Raw genomic sequence first — 17,945 nt, forward strand, 5'->3', positions numbered from 1 at the left:
TGTAACATCGGTTAATCTGTTTTCATTTATCCCCTCAATACAAACCAGCTTTATTAGATTGTTTAACAGTAGCAATACAATTTCAAGTCTTTTTAGCTTAATCAATATCTGAACAAGACCTACATGAACCAATGGGCTCTATGCACACCTCCACTACTTCCTGAACTTAGGGCAGCTCTATCATTTCCTGTCTTTTTCTACCGAATGGACTGATTAATCCAGGTCTGCCTGACCTCAGTAACCCTGACGACAATGAACAGACACACCTGGATTAATCAGTTCATCCACTAATGATACACAGGAAGCAAAAGTTCAGGAAGTAGTGGAGCAGTGCATACAGCCCATTTGTTTTCAACGAGCGAAATTTCATTTGTGTACTGTAAATAAGCAAAGAGATTACTCATTTAAAAATGTTACTTAGAGGAATGTTGTCTTTTAAACTTACCACAATTTTGGTTAAGATATCCTTTAAAATCTTCTATCAGATCTAAGACATGTGGGCTTTCAGAGCAAATAAAGTTCAGAGCTAAAGTCAACTTTGTCCAAAGTTGGACATTTTTCAGTGGAAATTTCCCATAAAAAAGCAATTCTATAGGTCAATCTGTAAAAAAAAAAAAAGAACCATATTGAAGATTGGCTGAAGTGAATTGTTAATATCTTAAAATATTTAATGAGGGGGTATAAGGGTTGTTAAGAGGGGAGATGATAACAGATAAAAGAATGAGATGGACCAATGCTGACTGAGAGAGCCCATTTTCATTGAAAGCGCAAAACTAATGACACAATGGAAATGCTTTAATAAGTCACATTACACCAGAGCCCAGCAAGTGTGATTGCAAAAAGCTTTGCCACAATCTATGATAATTTCCCTCTGAGACGTTATCCCAGGCAGGCAGAGGCAATCTCAGAGGCTTTGGCTTTGCTCCGATTATTGTCTCCTGTTCTCCAGAGTGAGGCCATTAGTTACACAATTACAGAGAGTTATATTCAAGAGCGATTTAGCCTTTTTTTCTTTTATTTCAAAATGCCTACACATTAACGGGCAATGAGGCAATATATCAACTGAGCTCATTCTCCATTTATGTGCATGACATTAAAGGCATTAACTCACACCTTGAAAACAACTATGACAGCTTTATGCTTCTGTCGTATTAAAGATGCTTTCATAAATCCTCACCTGTGAAAAACAAATTACAACCAAACAAGGGATACAAATTTACAATATTGATCAGCAAGTCAAATAAATGAATAACAATTTTGCTATTGTGTCAAAATGCAACAATAGACAAGGTAAGGTACAGATTTTATACATTTTACAGTACTTTTCTTTCTCACGAAGCAACTGGATTTAGTTATTGCACTTACTCTGAAACTTTTAGACAGAAAAACCTGCATATAATAGTACCACAAAGGGTAGCAGGAATACATTCATCATAGCGATATTTTCAGATTACAGATAGATTAAAAGATGCATAAATTTTACATTTCTAATGTGCAAATATTATTTCATACCCTGTGCAATTACCAGTTTTTTATATTTGATACCCAGTGCAATAGCTATATATATATATATATATATATATATATATATATATAAATACCCATCTATTTTAATATATTAGAGGACACACTGTATATGCTGAATATACCCCCATGCACCTTTTCCTCCTTTCGGCACCTTCTTCTTATGTGAAATCAAAAAGTCAATCAATCAATCAATATTGCCGAGCCTGTTGGGAGTGGTTTATACACTCTATAAAAAGACAAACAGCTATATTTTCTGATTTATTTCAGATTAAATCTGACAATCTTTTTCCTGTTTTTCACATGGCTGAATGTTTTGCTTTATACAATGAATGTAAATATTTGGTTTAAGCCATGTGTGATAAAAGTTTGAGTAAGTGTTGGTCATTTGGCAAAGCTCCTTACTGGGGTCCGCTCTTTTTCACTTGCTGCTGGCCACATTTGCTTAGTTAGGCACTTTAATTATCTCACAGACACAGACTGGCTGCATTTATCAGGCCTCCTAGAGAGGGTGTCTGTTATCATTGCACTCCCTTCTTTTCCTTCAGGAGTCCCTTGGGTGTTATTCTGTGGAGTGAATTGACGTCTTATGTGATCTTGCATTTAAATGCAAGGAAGAGGGCAGTGCATAGCTATCCTCTGCCAAAATAAAATCATTGTTTTAAATTGCGAAACTGCAGCCTCCACAATTATTGGTCAAATATTCTTTGAAATGTTCATTTTCCTAAACATAAGCATTTCCATAAAATATTAACAGACCATTTGAATTACAATAAAATGGTGCTTAAATGAAATTTGAAAATCCAAAAAAGAAAAGAGTTTTAGTGGGTTGGAGAGTTGTGAAAATGTCTCATGGCCAGCACCAATAACATCTTGGTGTCTCCTCTTGTTTCCTGGCAACTGGAAGAGAAGAAGAAGATATTAAGCAGTTGTGCACAAACACGAGTGGCATCGTAGCAACCCTGTCTCCCAGAAATTAGCTGTTTCTGCAACCAAACTGTTTCCTTTGTCATGTTTTAGGACAATGTTTGCATACGATTACTCATAATTTGAGACTTGGTGGTAAAACAATAAAAAAAAGAAAAATATCCATTATGAAATACTTATTACACTACAGTAAATACAAATTCAAAAGGAGGTAAAAATGATTGATAATACGACAGCCACATTTAGTTCCATGATTTAATACCTTTGTTTGAGATTTTGTGATGAGACTGGGGATAATTTATTGAATTGATTGCATAACTGATTATCTTTGTAGCTGCTCCAAAATGTTAATATGAAACACTATAACAATTTTAAGCAATGTTACTTTGGATTTGAGAAAAGATGATGATGATCTTTTTGATTCTATTTTATATCGTAAAACAAACAAATAAACAAACGAATTTCTTTTTACTGTCTTGTGTAGCACTAATAGAAGAATTTTAAACGTTAAAAAATCTTGTTCTGAATTATTCTAAATAAAATTGTAACTTTTTATATGTCATATTCTCATATCTGAAAGTAAAATGATTAACTGGAGTCTGGCAGGGGACTGAGATTCCTGCTAACAAAGACTAGCAGGTATAAAATCTCCCTTGTTCCCCTTGATGTGATTTTTATGAATAAGGAATATTTTAGTTAGGCACCACTTGCATCATTGCTGACCTTAATTTAATTTATTGATTTGTTTATTTTAATATTGCCTTTTATGGAACTGCTTAGTAATCCTTTTTTTTTTTAAGATATACACTATATTGCCAAAAGTATTTGCTCACCTGCCTTGACTCACATATGAGCTTAAGTGACATCCCGTTCCTAATCCATAGGGTTCAATATGACGTCGGTCCACCCTTTGCAGCTAGAACAGCTTCAACTCTTCTGGGAAGGCTGTCCACAAGGTTTAGGAGTGTGTTTATGGGAATTTTTGACCATTCTTCCAGAAGCGCATTTGTGAGGTCGCACACTGATGTTGGACGAGAAGGCCTGGCTCTCAGTCTCCGCTCTAATTCATCCCAAAGGTGTTCTATCGGGTTGAGGTCAGGACTCTGTGCAGGCCAGTCAAGTTCATCCACACCAGACTCTGTCATCCATGTCTTTATGGACCTTGCTTTGTGCACTGGTGCACAGTCATGTTGGAAGAGGAAGGGGCCAGCTCCAAACTGTTCCCACAAAGTTGGGAGCATGGAATTGTCCAAAATGTCTTGGTATGCTGAAGCATTCAGAGTTCCTTTCACTGGAACTAAGGGGCCAAGCCCAGCTCCTGAAAAACAACCCCACACCATAATCCCCCCTCCACCAAACTTTACACTTGGCACAATGCAGTCAGACAAGTACCGTTCTCCTGGCAACCGCCAAACCCAGACCCTTCCATCAGATTGCCAGATGGAGAAGCGCGATTCGTCACTCCAGAGAACGCGTCTCCACTGCTCTAGAGTCCAGTGGCGGCGTGCTTTACACCACCGCATCCGACGCTTTGCATTGCACTTGGTGATGTATGGCTTGGATGCAGCTGCTCGACCATGGAAACCCATTCCATGAAGCTCTCTGCGCACTGTTCTTGAGCTAATCTGAAGGCCACATGAAGTTTGGAGGTCTGTAGTGATTGACTCTGCAGAAAGTTGGCGACCTCTTCGCACTATGCGCGTCAGCATCCGCTGACCCCGCTCCGTCAGTTTACGTGGCCTACCACTTCGTGGCTGAGTTGCTGTCGTTCCCAAACACTTCCATTTTCTTATAATACAGCTGACAGTTGACTGTGGAATATTTAGGAGCGAGGAAATTTCACGACTGGATTTGTTGCACAGGTGGCATCCTATCACAGTTCCACGCTGGAATTCACTGAGCTCCTGAGAGCGACCCATTCTTTCACAAATGTTTGTAAAAACAGTCTGCATGCCTAGGTGCTTGAATTTATACACCTGTGGCCATGGAAGTGATTGGAACACCTGATTCCAATAATTTGGATGGGTGAGCAAATACTTTTGGCAATATAGTGTACCTTCTAAATTATGTGTTTTATGTATGAACAACTACCAGATGTCAGAGACAAATCTCCTAAAGAGGTAATGTGATGGACAATAAAGTTATAGGTGGTCTCCTGAGAGAGTGTTCTTCCATTAACCAACAGTGCAAATAACCCCCAACCCCCCCTCCATCCCATAAAACCCATTCTGCAAATGAAAATGTTGTAAGGAAAAAAAAAATATTTCAATCAGATGGATGAGTAAATATAGGAAAAGATATGATGATTTCACTAAGATATCTGAGAAAACTGAAAATCCCCCTTTTTTCATGGAGTAATTTCTCCAGTGATTGTTGCTGTGAAACATCCCTTGTTACTTCACAATAATTCATTACATGGTAAAGCACCAAGTAAATAGTACTTCAGGTCGTATCAGTTGAAAATATTTGCTAATGACAAAAGAACATTTACATTTTCTTAATGTGTGTTTTCACAAATATTGCATAGGTTTCTCCAATCTCCGATTGCATATAAAAAAAATCTGTTGTAAGTATAGAGTTAAATAGAGATTTGACACATCCAAATTTCTAACTTAAACCTCAAACATTATTCAGATGGCATTCTGATAGAGATAAGTGTAAACAAAGTGCATTACAAAAACTAAAACAGAAGGACGGCCATAAAACCACAATGCACATAAATATGAAACAAAGCTAACAGAAAGGCTTATGTAAACATGTGATGATTTTGACAAGAGGTGATCAGGTGCTGGTAAAGCTCCTTAAAGAGCACTGAAATAGCTCTGTAATATAGAATCAAATCAGGAGTTTTAAATCAAATACCAACCTCAGTATCATTAGCCGCCTGCACTTTAAAGCAGCATTTTCCCATAGAGCAAAGCACAGGTGGGGTTGGTTAGGTAGAAATATTACCTTTTTATTTACATTTTTTAACATCCTACCCCCAGGGCTGTGGTGCCCTAGCAAGAAAGCCATGGAGCCCATATAAAACCCCCCACTAGTGGTAAACATTTAATGTTGAGAGAAATCATGGAGCAAATAAATAAAGGCGAGCTTTACTGTTTCTATAAATCTCTTTGCATTTAATATTTTATAACTACCTGATTGCATAACAAATGCTGTTTAAAAAAAGATCAGATATCTTGGTTTCTTAATTACTGTTTAACAGAACAATATCCAAACTTTACAAAATAAATAAATAAATGAATAAAATGTTGCCTGAGAGAGTGGTATCCCAGGAGCTGGTACTCATCCTCCTCTGCTGCTGGTTAATTAGCCGTCTTCTCCCCGGAGAACCGTTCTCTGTTTGACCTTTTCTGAAGGTAAGACATGTTCAACAGACCACAGGAAATGAGGTGAATGAAAAAGGTTTGCAGTGGTAAGTTTTGTGCATGTTTCTGTGTCTATTTACAGTAATCATGTATGTTCTTCTTTAATAGGAAACTTTTGATTAGTTCAGTGCACTTTGCCATTTGCATTACATCCGGCATGAGAAAATTGGAAACACTTAAGTATTTTGAGAAATGCACCACAATTCATCCGCAAAGGAGATAACTGTTTCTTTTTTTTTTTTTTTACATCTTTTAAATCGAGAGAAATAGCTTGAAGTATCCGACGATTCACAGTGACAGCTTCAGGAAAAAAAAAAACCCTGGGTACTGATGACATATTCAAAAGGTGCATCGATGCAGATAGGGGTTAGCTTGCATGCTATTTTAGTATTTAATGAGATTTCCTCTGGAGGGGTTACAGGCTGCCAGGTTTCGAATTATCCAACAGAACGTCTGTTCTTCTCATTGTCCATTTGAAAAAAGTTACATGCTCATTATCTGCCAAGGCTTTGGCTCATTAAGGGGGACAAGAAGATGTCTACATAAGTACTTTAAATCTGTCCCCCAAATGTACGGAGTCGTATTGGACAAATCAAACATCTTAGTAAGAAACAAGGCAAGGATCTGTTGCTCTTGGAAATGTCAAGTAAGGCAAGAAAATTTTAGCTTACCTCGAAAATCGTATGCAGCTAACTCTTTAAATATTCTAATACTGTAGGTCGTTTGAAATAAAGATTCTTTATTAATATTCTGCTTTGCTCAGTTTAGTGTTCTTAAAGAGGATATATCCCAATTTCACGTTTTTGATTATGATCATATTTATTATAAACACATCAATTTCTTAATGAAAAGTCTGGAAACTAGAAAAAGGAAGATTGTGTAAGAGTAATAGAGTGGATACCTAATAAACTGGTACCTCATCCAGGGATTTAAAAGCTCTTCCTGAAAAGCCCAGTTTGAACTTTATTCACCTCAGTAACTTATAACCAAAATATCACTAAATAAAAATATCACTAATAAAACACTAAAGTTCTGGCTTTGTCTGAGAGTAGATGTAAATTTTATCTCTAAAATTCTTACTCGTGTTCTTTTTCTCTAAACTGTATCACTAGAAAAAATATGGATGTATATTAATGAATTTCAGCGGCTATCTAACTGCCATTAGTAAACACACTAGAATAATGTTTTAAGAGAGAAGAAACATTGCATTACCAAACAACAAAATTATTTTTGAAACATGAGTATTTACCAATAAACATTTTTCTCACAAATAATCCTTGGGGGTTTGCCTGTTGAATTCCTGCTTCGGCTATTTCTCGCATCCACATCAAGAACTGTGTTTTGTTCACTGCACTTAGGTTGTTTCTTTCCTTAAGTAAATCTATAAAAATGTCTTCAACAGAGAGAGAGAGACTTTCTAATGGGGGTGTAGAAATTTATCCTTTAAAATCTTCTGTCCTAGATCTCCTTCCTTCCTTCCTTCCTTCCTTCCTTCCTTCCTTCCTTCCTTCCTTCCTTCCTTCCTTCCTTCCATCCATCCATCCATTCATACATCCATCCATCCATCCATCCATCCATCCATCCATCCATCCATCCATCCATCCATCCATCCATCCATCCATCCATCCATCCATCCATCCATCCACGTCATACATTCAAGGCCAGGCTAATGATAATTTCCTTTAAATTATTTTTGTTTTGCATCTTTCATTTACAGAATCTATGCTACATCTGTTTTTTTCCCCTAGTTGTTACTTTGCAAGACATTTAGTGTTTTTAGCTCATGATTTCAGATTAAATTTAGGAGCTTTAACAGCAGCAGTTACAAACACCTATTTGGACTCATTATGTTTTCATTTTCTGAAGTGGAAAATAAATGTGCTCTCATTTAATGGGTTCCAGTGTGAACTGTTAGACATTTCTGATGAGCAGCAGAGGTTTATTTTACCTCAGAGTCTTTCAAAGTTTATGACATTTACAACAGCTTCTTTGGTATTTACGTTGAAGGTTAGAATGGTCAGTCGGACAGCTTTTAGTTTTCAGTGAACCTTTGTTTCTTTATAATGAGAAGTTATTACAATATATACACAGGTGGTGTAACAGGTGTTATATTTAATGCCCTTTAAATTTTAAAAGATATTTTAATAAAACCCTGACTGTTTTCCCATGCTTCACATGCAGGATCGTCTAGTAGGAAAAGGAAAAAAATCAGATTTTATATAAACTAAGTAAAACCTCACAAAGAAGCAATTTAAGGGACTTATGAAACATCTGGTCTTGTATATTGTGCGCGGTAGAATTTCCTTAGTGTCATCTAGCCCTAAGCATTCTTGTGGAAAACTTTTAATTAACTGGAGAGAGATAAATTGGAGCTTATTGCTAAAATGGTATGTCTGTTGATGCCTCTCTAAGAAGCATACAGCTGCAGAAATAACAGGCAGGTTAATCAATTATAATAAAAAATATCACAAATGACAGTTTAAACACTGCTGTTGGCAAACAAACAGGAGTTCATCAGTTGTAAAACAGGTTACAGCCAGTTTACAGTGTTGCATTATTGCATGAGTCTAATCATGGCTGGATAAGGCAACCGGACTCATGCAGCAGAGGGATTAAGGAACAGGAATGAAATGTGAATAGATAAAGTCAGATGAATACTTCACGCTCTAGTGCAGGTATGCTGAAACCGGTGGAGTTCTTTCAATGTTGCGTTCACCTATATTAAACAACACAGTTTTCATGTTTAATCATGTCATTAAGTAGAACTGTATCATTTTGTTTAATGTTACTATAAAGCAGTCAATATTCTCAACTGAAATTTTCTTCATTGGCCAAAATCGATGGAAATGCAGCAATTGCATTAAAAGTGGAGTTGTTATGCAAAAAAGAAACAAAAAAGTAACACTTTTTATAATTCCAACAATAATAGTACAACATCCCATAGATATTTAGGGTTGAAAAGACTCTTAAACACACTGTTGATAGATTTATTAAATGGACTTTCATTGAGGAGGTTGGTTGATCCCTTTGTTTCTTTATATGTAAATTATGCTCTCATTTTCCATTAATTAAAACTGTTAGAGACATGGTCTTGATTGTTTTTTGACCTTTTTAAAATGGACACATGCTTATTTTGAGATGTTTTTTTTTATTTCAAACTGATTTCAAAGACTAATGCAAATCAGTTTACTAATGTGGCCTACAGTTTAGAGTGTATAGGCATCATAAGAAATACTAACAGCTAATGATGTTAGATGTTCAGATTTTAGATTAAATAAAAACAGTGACCTTGGTGGGAGGTCTTTTTCTATCTGGAGTGTTCTACATAGCAAGTTTAGAGTAATGCAAATTTACATACAAATAGTTTGAGTCTATTATTGATTCATTATTGCTTGTTTCCCAAAATGAAATAGTTTTTTTTTTTTTTTTCAATCCTCCCTCTCTTTCTTGTTAAGAATGCATCAGTGGAAATGACTGATGACAACTCTGATTGGCTTCAGGGTGGAAAATCAAGAGGTTAATTCAGACACTCAACCAACACATTTATTGCTTTGAACACTGTTTTGGCTCAACAAGGAGATCGAATCATAGCAGTGACAACATCACATGTATACAAAAAAGGATCGGATGAGATGAATGACATGCGAACGTTAAATCTTTTGATACAATTTTTGCAAACTGTCAAGCTCAGTGTTTCTTTGTGTTTCATATAAGCTTCACCATGGGATATAGATTAATATTGATCTAAAACTAAGTTTTTGATTGACACTATGTGTAGAAGTTATCTCAAGTCATCACATTTTAATAGCTTGGACAATTTTTAAGCTGTGATTCCGACTATTTTAGAACAAGTCATTGAGTAATTTATGAAACACTGTCCATCTCTGAGCTGTAAGGTAGAAATTTAAATTGGCACGTCACACTAATCAGTGTAAAACTCTTTGAATTAACTTGGTAAAATACTCCCTAATTGGAACTGTTCTGGGCTGGGCTGCAAGGAAGCAGTCTACTTTGGACATTGTTAATTGTGATATATCTACCGTACAACGATTTTTAAATTAAGCTGTCCTAAATTTTTGAAATTTTTTCCTTAATGCTTTAGGATACATCTGTGAGCCTGCTAACAGCTAACTGCTATTCCTTTATATACCACTGAAGTTGTGAATGTGGTTTTATTCTGCAGGCCACTAAAGGAGTGCAGAATGTTGCATAGCTTTAATATCACAATTTTATTATATAACCTACACACTATAAATTTTCACTTTTTAATTTCCATACATGCACAAGTTGGGAAGTACAGGTGAGTGGAGTTTGTGTTATCCTAATGTGGCTCTCATTCAATGTCCCATTATGACCAAAGAATTACTGTACATTTTTGACTGCTTGAATGTTCGTTTTGGTTACTATTATGAATATTTCTTACAACTTAGCATTGATTTATATATATATATATATATATATATATATATATATATATATATATATATATATATATATATATATATATATATATATATATATATATATATATATATCTCATAGAAATGTCTAATAAAGCTAAAAATATTTGAAGCTTGCCATATTATAGTCTTTGCTAGTTGAGAAATACTTGCTTTAAAATTGTTTTGTTTAAATTTCTGAGCAGAGTTTTAATTCCAAGCCCAGATATCATAGTTTCCCTAACCCTAACATTCTGAGCAAGATAATACACAGAGTTTTAGATTAGAGGAAAACGATGGTTACTCTAACATTAACTGGCAGGGACATAAATGAATAGTTAATCATGACAACTTCACAGTCGTGAACATAATAGTAAGAGCATTTTAATAGTCTTAGCCAATAAATGAATGTATGGAAATCTGTGAAATTATTTTATTTCTGAAAACTTGTATTAGTACTTAATTTAACAAGAAACCATAAACGTCTGTCTTTTTAATGATTAGTTAAAAAGAAATGTATTCGATAAATATTTTTTGTATTTATTTTATTTTTATGGTCACATAATTTTACAAACACGGAAGAAGCTGAAGCCCACCAAAAAGCAAACACATATCAAAGCATATCTTCCAGTAAACATTGTTATTCTGTGTTTCTCACAGAGCTATCAGTTCTACTTCCTGGTTTATCTCCAGAAAAAAAAAAGTTTTGGTGCAGAAAAAAACAGATCAGAGAGGCTGATTTTATTATTCATCTGACATTTTGAGGCGACTCATGTGGAGAGCTCATTTTAATAGTAAAGACAACAGATCATTTTCAGGGGAAATAGTGAATAAATAAGTAATCTGGATAATAAATATTTAAGCTGTGCCATGATTGTATAGCTGGCAACAGTAATAGAAGAGAAGCTTTGAGATGGTTATTCCCTAAGAAAGCTGAAGCAATAAAATCGGTTGCAGATTACTCAAGTCGCATGTCGATAAAAAAAAACAAAAAAAAAACAAGTTTGGTGTACATATCTTAAATTAATAAACTACACCCTTCAGTGAATGACCAACAGGAAAAACCCATGTTTATAGAATTATATTTTAATACCATTAATTTAATATTGATAATACCTCCCTATACCGCTTAATTAAATATTCTTCAAAGATTTAATTTTCTTCCAGAGGTAGTCATTTTATAAACATTTTTTAATAGTACATTCAATCCCACTTGAAATCTTGTCCCACAGTTTCATAGAATTTGATGTTAAAAGGTCTATAAAACTCCTGAAGCTGCTCTATGACCTCCTGCTCAATCTGGACATGAGTCCTGCCCTTGGATTTACCCAGACATCGAGGCTGGCTGCTGCTCTCGGGCTTCTTTAAGCAGGGGAAACCTTTGGTTCGATTGAAGTAGAAGTGCTTGTCCGTGATTATGCGCTTGAGCCCTAGAAAGTCCTGGACACGGCCCATTTCCCCTGCCGGATCCGTTATCAGCTGCTCGCCGCTCACAAAATGCATCTGTGACAGACGAAAATACTGAAGCCAGTTTTCCAGATGGAGGATATACATCCCAATCCTAATGGCATTCCAGGATGTGTCCACAAGACCCGAGCTCCGGTTTTTAAAGGCCAGCTCTTCAAAAGTAGGGATATCTGGCTTCTTAGAAAGGGTCTGAGTATAGTCAGAAATGGCTCTGGTGACGGGGTTGCGTACCACAACGATCAGCTTGGTATCATGAGACATGCTCGATATGCGGTGGGGTGCCTCTCTGGTCACGAAGTAGCTTGGAGTCTTCTCTAACGTTATCTGGCTGTCGAGTGTACGTGGCATTAATCCCCTAGTGAGAAAAACAACAACAACAAAAAAAACACGTGAATAGGTTGTTAAGAGCCGTTTCCTTTTCAGAAACAGATCAAGATGCTTTTCTTGGCCTGGAAATGTATCTCAATTGAATAATTCAAAACATTGCCTGAAACTTTGGTACAAGGAAAAGACAAATAGATTAACTAAATAATGAACTTACAGCTGATAATGTCACAGAGTAGAGATAGATTTTGGTGGTTAAAATTCTATAGAAAAACCCCCCACAACAAATGGCCTTCTTGGTTAAAAAAAAAAAAAAAGACAAGTGGCCAAGAAAATAAAATAACCCAATGATCTATAATTGAATATATATATAAATAATGTAATTTTGGCAAAGCAAGATAAAGTTGATCAATACGTTCTTCATCAGGACAAATCAGAATACTGAAGAAATGGAAATAAAAAATATACCCCTGAGTATATTGATCTTAAATTTCCTCCTAAGATTATTAATAGGTGCTTTAGGCTCCATCTACATGGGAATCAAATTGCCCTGGATAGATTTGAAACGTCGTCATATTGTTTCTTTTTATTAATTTATCTTCATATTGGCTTATTTATAGTCTTTTTTTTTTGGTTCTCACTGTAAAAACTGTGTATTTTGTAAAACATAAAATTCTGTGATTCCTACAAGAATGTCATTTGTGAATTCTATATTTTATATGCCCATTTTATATGTCTGCAGTGTTTATAATGCGGTTGGATCAGAGATTGCATAAAGGATTGAAGACTAAATTTGAATTTTGACAATCTAATACCAAAATCGTCCAGAAGACGGTAAAAGTGCATCCATATGTTGTGTGAAAGAGAGGTCTTGTTCGGGGAGGAAAGCACAAACCCTTATTTTTAACCCGCAAAAACGGTCAGTTATTGACGCTGGTACATCAGCTGTTGCCGTAGTTCCCGGCAAACGTGTAGTGGGCGTGGTCGCGTGAAGAGCAGCTTGATGACCAGGGTCTAATTCATGTTTGCATAGCACCTTTTTGCCGCAAATAAGCTTCCTGGAGCACAGTGTGCCGGAGTTCATGAACTGCATTGTGCCCACTCCGTGCAATTCCGTTCTCTCTATCGCCCTTCTCTCCAAATACAAAGTTTAATTTATCTATTTTTTTACTTTTAACACATCTCTTCGTTAAATGGAGCCGTAAACGGCGAAAGGTGACTTTCCCTTCTGCACTGTACCACAATCTATCTGGCAACTGGAGCAAGAAACAAGATGAGGAAGTAAACGCTTTCCAAAGACCCGCCCCCTTCTTCTCCCGATTGGCTAATACTGCTAGTTTCAGAGCACTCCTTTACTACCATTGGTTGACAAAGGGGGATTTCAATTGTCTTTTTTTATTTACTTACCGCCAATTTATTTTCAACTGTTTTTTTTTTTTTACCCAAGGGCAATCGTTATGAGCCAGAAATCCATCATTGGGCCAGAATACTTTAATCCCTGGAATTGTTGAGGAGTTTGAAATAATGTTGTTTTCAGATACTTCAAGCATTTGGGTAAGTTAGGGTAAATTAAAAAAGACCTAGATAAAGTTACGTTACTGTTGGATCATCACGCAAATGGCACATTTTGACTCCAACCAACAGCCCAAGATAAGCATTCACCATTCCATACTCGCATCCTAGATTTGCTGTTTCACTATTTCAGCTCAGTCTGTTATGTTCTAGACCTTCTTCATAACACTCATGGAAGTGAACAGAATTAGATTCCCCAATGCGAATCTGTAAAGAGCTTTTTAACACAATATGTCAATAATGGCATTCAAACCAAAAAACAAACAGCAACAGTGGATATATTTATAGGACAGGGAGCAGGTGGGGTTTGAAGAAACTATGTCATAATAAGTTCAAGATATGCAGCATCAAGTTGGATGAACCTAAAGGGGTGTGTCAGTTTACAGCAAACTTGTCAGGCTTTATTATCCTATACTGAAAATATCAATATGATAAATACATTTCTTTCCTCTTTACATCATTTAAAGACTTGCACTGCAAAACATGTATTCAAAAAGTGCATTTGTTTTGTCTTAAGGTCGAAACTAATTATTTTCGAGTTTAGTACATTTCCAATACTTTGCCATTGCATATTAAATTAATTGGAAATAAGGACAATACATTTTTTACCTTCAAAAGCTAAATATGAAAAATGAAATAAAATTATTTTGTATGTGGCTTTCAAGTTTAACACTGAGATAAAACACCCCAATGTACAATACTTGGATAAATTTGTTAGAAACTCTGCAGAGACAGGTCAGGTTGTATAACCAAAACCTGCATCATAATTACCATCATCATACTGCAACAATAATAGGTTTCCAGACTTCAGTCAAATGACTGCATTTGTCATGTTCATCAAAGGCAGGTTTCCGTTCAGCTGTAATATTTCATTTAGCTTTGGCACTTTGCTCAATAAAAGTTGATTAATAAGCAAGTGTGGCAGGCAGTTTAGAGACCGAATGCTTCATTTACAATTCAGAGATCAGCCATACATTCATGGCTGTCTGTTTTCTCCAGATAGAATGTGGCTGTTTCATCATCTACCCTAAAACTCAGCAGTTTGGAAGAAATACTCTCAAGACAGTTCTATTGAAAGTGGTCATTAGATGGATTATTTCAGAAGATAAAGTATCTAAATTTCTATACTTACTGTCATCACATGCAGAGCAGTTTTTTGATTTTAGGTACATTACGACACAGTGCCGATGATAAATAGCATGCTTTCTGTATTATTACCAGAGGAAGGCTTCCATTAAAACCTAACCTTTCTCAGAGCTTTCTCTCTCAAGGTAGGGGTAGCCATAGGTTACTGCTAAAGTCTTGGAAATATTGATCCATTTAGTTTTATTTATGATCCCTGAGTTGTTGGCTTGGGTGCCTCAGGGCCACCAGGGAACTATTAATCTTTTATGAGAACGACATCTTTCTGAGCAAACAGCTTTGCTACACACGTAGACACATGCACACCAAAACACATCGAAATAAAAACGTTGCCGCTATATCCAAGATGCTGGAGAATCTTCAGAGCCCTTGTTTCTGCTGAAGGGAGATTCTTTGATTTCTGACTTGTCAGTCTCATACATTTTTACCTTCTTTAGAAAGAGAGACAGAGAGAAGGAGAGAGAAGATCAGTATATACTTTTTCAAAACTACAACTTGTCATGAGAACTCTGAACTGTCAACAATCGCAAAGTTTACAAATGGCGCTTCCTAATATAGTACTGCTGGTGTAACCTGCATAAAATAAGAACCCGTATTTTATTTTGGCGGGTCAAATTGATAGCACCCTTTAAGTTCCGGGTCACAGGTGACTCAGATCTGAATAGCTGTTGCTGCTGTCGCTGTGGCTAGCTGCTCGTCTCGGCGTCTTCTAAACTAATAGAAGAATACGGCTGGATCAAGGCTTACTAAGACGGCCGAAGGATTTAACTGAGTGTTTTCTGTCGACCGCTCGACGGTGAGTCGTTTAATTTACGTATTTTGTTTTTCTTTAGAAATAGAAATGCGGTGGCGACACGCCCACTAAATTTGTGCATTTAAAGATTGAAAAGTATATTTATTGACTTAAGGGTCATTTTCTTTTGTTAATTTTGTGGCCGAATGGATTATATGTTGTTAAAATATTAAATAGGCCTTTTGATTTTTGTAGATTCATCCTTTTAGGACGGTTTCAGTTACTTTTTATTAAATTTTGCTAACAGCCTACAGAACTCTGGGCTTAGATATTTTTTTTGTGAGGAATAAGAGGAAAAAAAACAATTCTTTTTTTGAAATGATATGGAAGTCAATTAAGTTTAATTGACTGCGTCAATTAAACTTAGATGGAATTTAAAAAGTGCACTTTACTTTGATCTGTACCGGTAACTTTACTTTGATCTGTACCGGTAACTTTACTTTGATCTGTACCGGTAACTTTACTTTGATTTGTACCGGTAACTTTAATCTGATCGCGATCTTTAATTTAAATTCATGAGAACCACTTATTGAAATGAAGTTATTTATTTATGTTGTAATTGTTGAATGTTTATTTATTTTGAATAACATTTTAACAATGTTTAAATATGATAGCTAATTTGTATTTTTATTTATGACCTTGTTTAGGTCAGGTTTTTTTTCACCCCCTGTGTCACGTCAAGATGGCGAGCTACCGGATCACCGCAGCTTCGCGGTAGGATTTACATGAACCAAGTTACTTTCTCATTCTGAACTTATTTGCTTTGGGTTATGGACAAGAAAAACCCTACAACAATCAGACATTGATTGATGAACCGTTGAATCACTCTAGATTCATGAATGGACTAAAAAGGAAACTCTTGGGTGACATAAGGATTTATTGTTTTGTTGATGAGTTTGTTTGTTTTTGTTGTCGTATTTTTGGTTATATCATAAAAGAAGTCACTGTTGTTATAAATATTATTAATATTGCATACCTTTATATATATATATTTGAAAAAGACTCAAACTTGAATATAATAATTGAAACATACTTCGGTCTAATGGTATTTTGTTCACACCCACGGGCTCCATAGGCGAACCTATCTGAGTGCCTATTATAACTGGCTGCAGTCAGGCGCCTAGCCTTAAATAAGCGTTACACGTGGCGAGCTAGCCAGGAGCTTGTGTGTGTGAACATTTTTTTTTTTTTGGGCTATTTCTCATTTTGAACATTTATTTCAGTTGTAGGAATAGGAAATTCTAAGTAAAATATTCAACTTTTTCAAAAGGTAAAATAAAGAATACTTAATAAAAAAAAAAACATGATGGATATTGTTGAGCAATCTGGTATAAATGTATCACAGTCTGTGATGATTACTGGTGCTACCGATACCAAGGTTGATGAGGAAATACTTAATTGCTTAAGTAGATACGGTAAACTTAACCGCACTTTATATGTAACTGATTCCTCAAGCACGTTTTTTAAAAACCTGATCGTTGAGTTTGCAGATTTAGCTGCTTTTTCCGCACTACAACCGCTTCTACCTTATACTTACACCTCTCAAACAAATACTGACCGAGTGTTTTGTGTCACCGCTTTGGCATTCGAGTATGCAGCCACAGAGGGCAGCAGCAGCAAACATCAGCCCAACTACATCGCTGAGCTCAGGAAAATTGCTGATCAAAGCGGCCATCGTTTTGAAGATGTTCTGAAGACAGTAATGAGCCAGATAGGCCAACATCTGCATGCAGCAGGAGCAGATGAAAATTTTGATGATGATGATGATGATGACTATGACAATGATGAGGAAGAGGACGGAGTAAAGGTGAAAGAGGAAAGGGAAGTGGATAAATTTACTACTGCACAGCCAGTGCAAATGGACTTAGGATCATTATCCTCACTTCCTCCTGCTCATTCATCCTCGGGCCAGGGAGCACGACCTCGTCGAAAGCAAACTGGGCCAGCTCCAGGACTGTCGCTTTCTACCAATGATCTTAACCCACCTCAGATACAACGGGTTGTTGTTGAACATGTGGTTCGAAATACTGATTTGACTGGTCCAACCTCACTTCGTCTCCGTACTTTTTCAGGAAGGTTTCCTAAACCGAGTCATGAAGCTGACTTTGAGTCCTGGCGTTCCCAGATTGAGTCTCTGCTTGCTGATTCCAGTCTCTCTGCACTACATGTCACTAGACGAATCACAGAGAGTTTGTCATCACCTGCAGCTGATTTAGTCAAAGGTTTGAGCCCCAATACAGTACCAACAGTTTTGCTAAGAGTACTAGATTCTGCTTTTGGAACAGTGCAGGACGGTGAAGAATTGTTTGCACAGTACTTAAACATTCTGCAGAATCCAGGGGAACGACCATCCACTTACCTTCAAAGGCTTCTGCTCACCCTCAA

General features: G+C 36.2%; 1 protein-coding gene across 1 annotated transcript in view; it reads right to left on the bottom strand.

The window, feature by feature from the left end:
* Positions 1–11,405: 11,405 nt before the first annotated feature.
* hs3st2 (heparan sulfate (glucosamine) 3-O-sulfotransferase 2) overlaps positions 11,406–17,945 on the bottom strand; it is a 46,566-nt gene continuing 40,026 nt past the window's right edge. Inside the window, exon 2 of the mRNA XM_038287817.1 lies at positions 11,406–12,083. Coding sequence (XP_038143745.1) covers positions 11,465–12,083 — 619 coding nt within the window. The 3' untranslated portion in view covers positions 11,406–11,464. The remainder of the gene's footprint in view (positions 12,084–17,945) is intronic.

The sequence above is a fragment of the Cyprinodon tularosa genome, unplaced genomic scaffold (assembly GCF_016077235.1).
Source record: "Cyprinodon tularosa strain WSP-4 unplaced genomic scaffold, ASM1607723v1 ctg246, whole genome shotgun sequence".
NCBI classification, from domain to species: domain Eukaryota; kingdom Metazoa; phylum Chordata; class Actinopteri; order Cyprinodontiformes; family Cyprinodontidae; genus Cyprinodon; species Cyprinodon tularosa.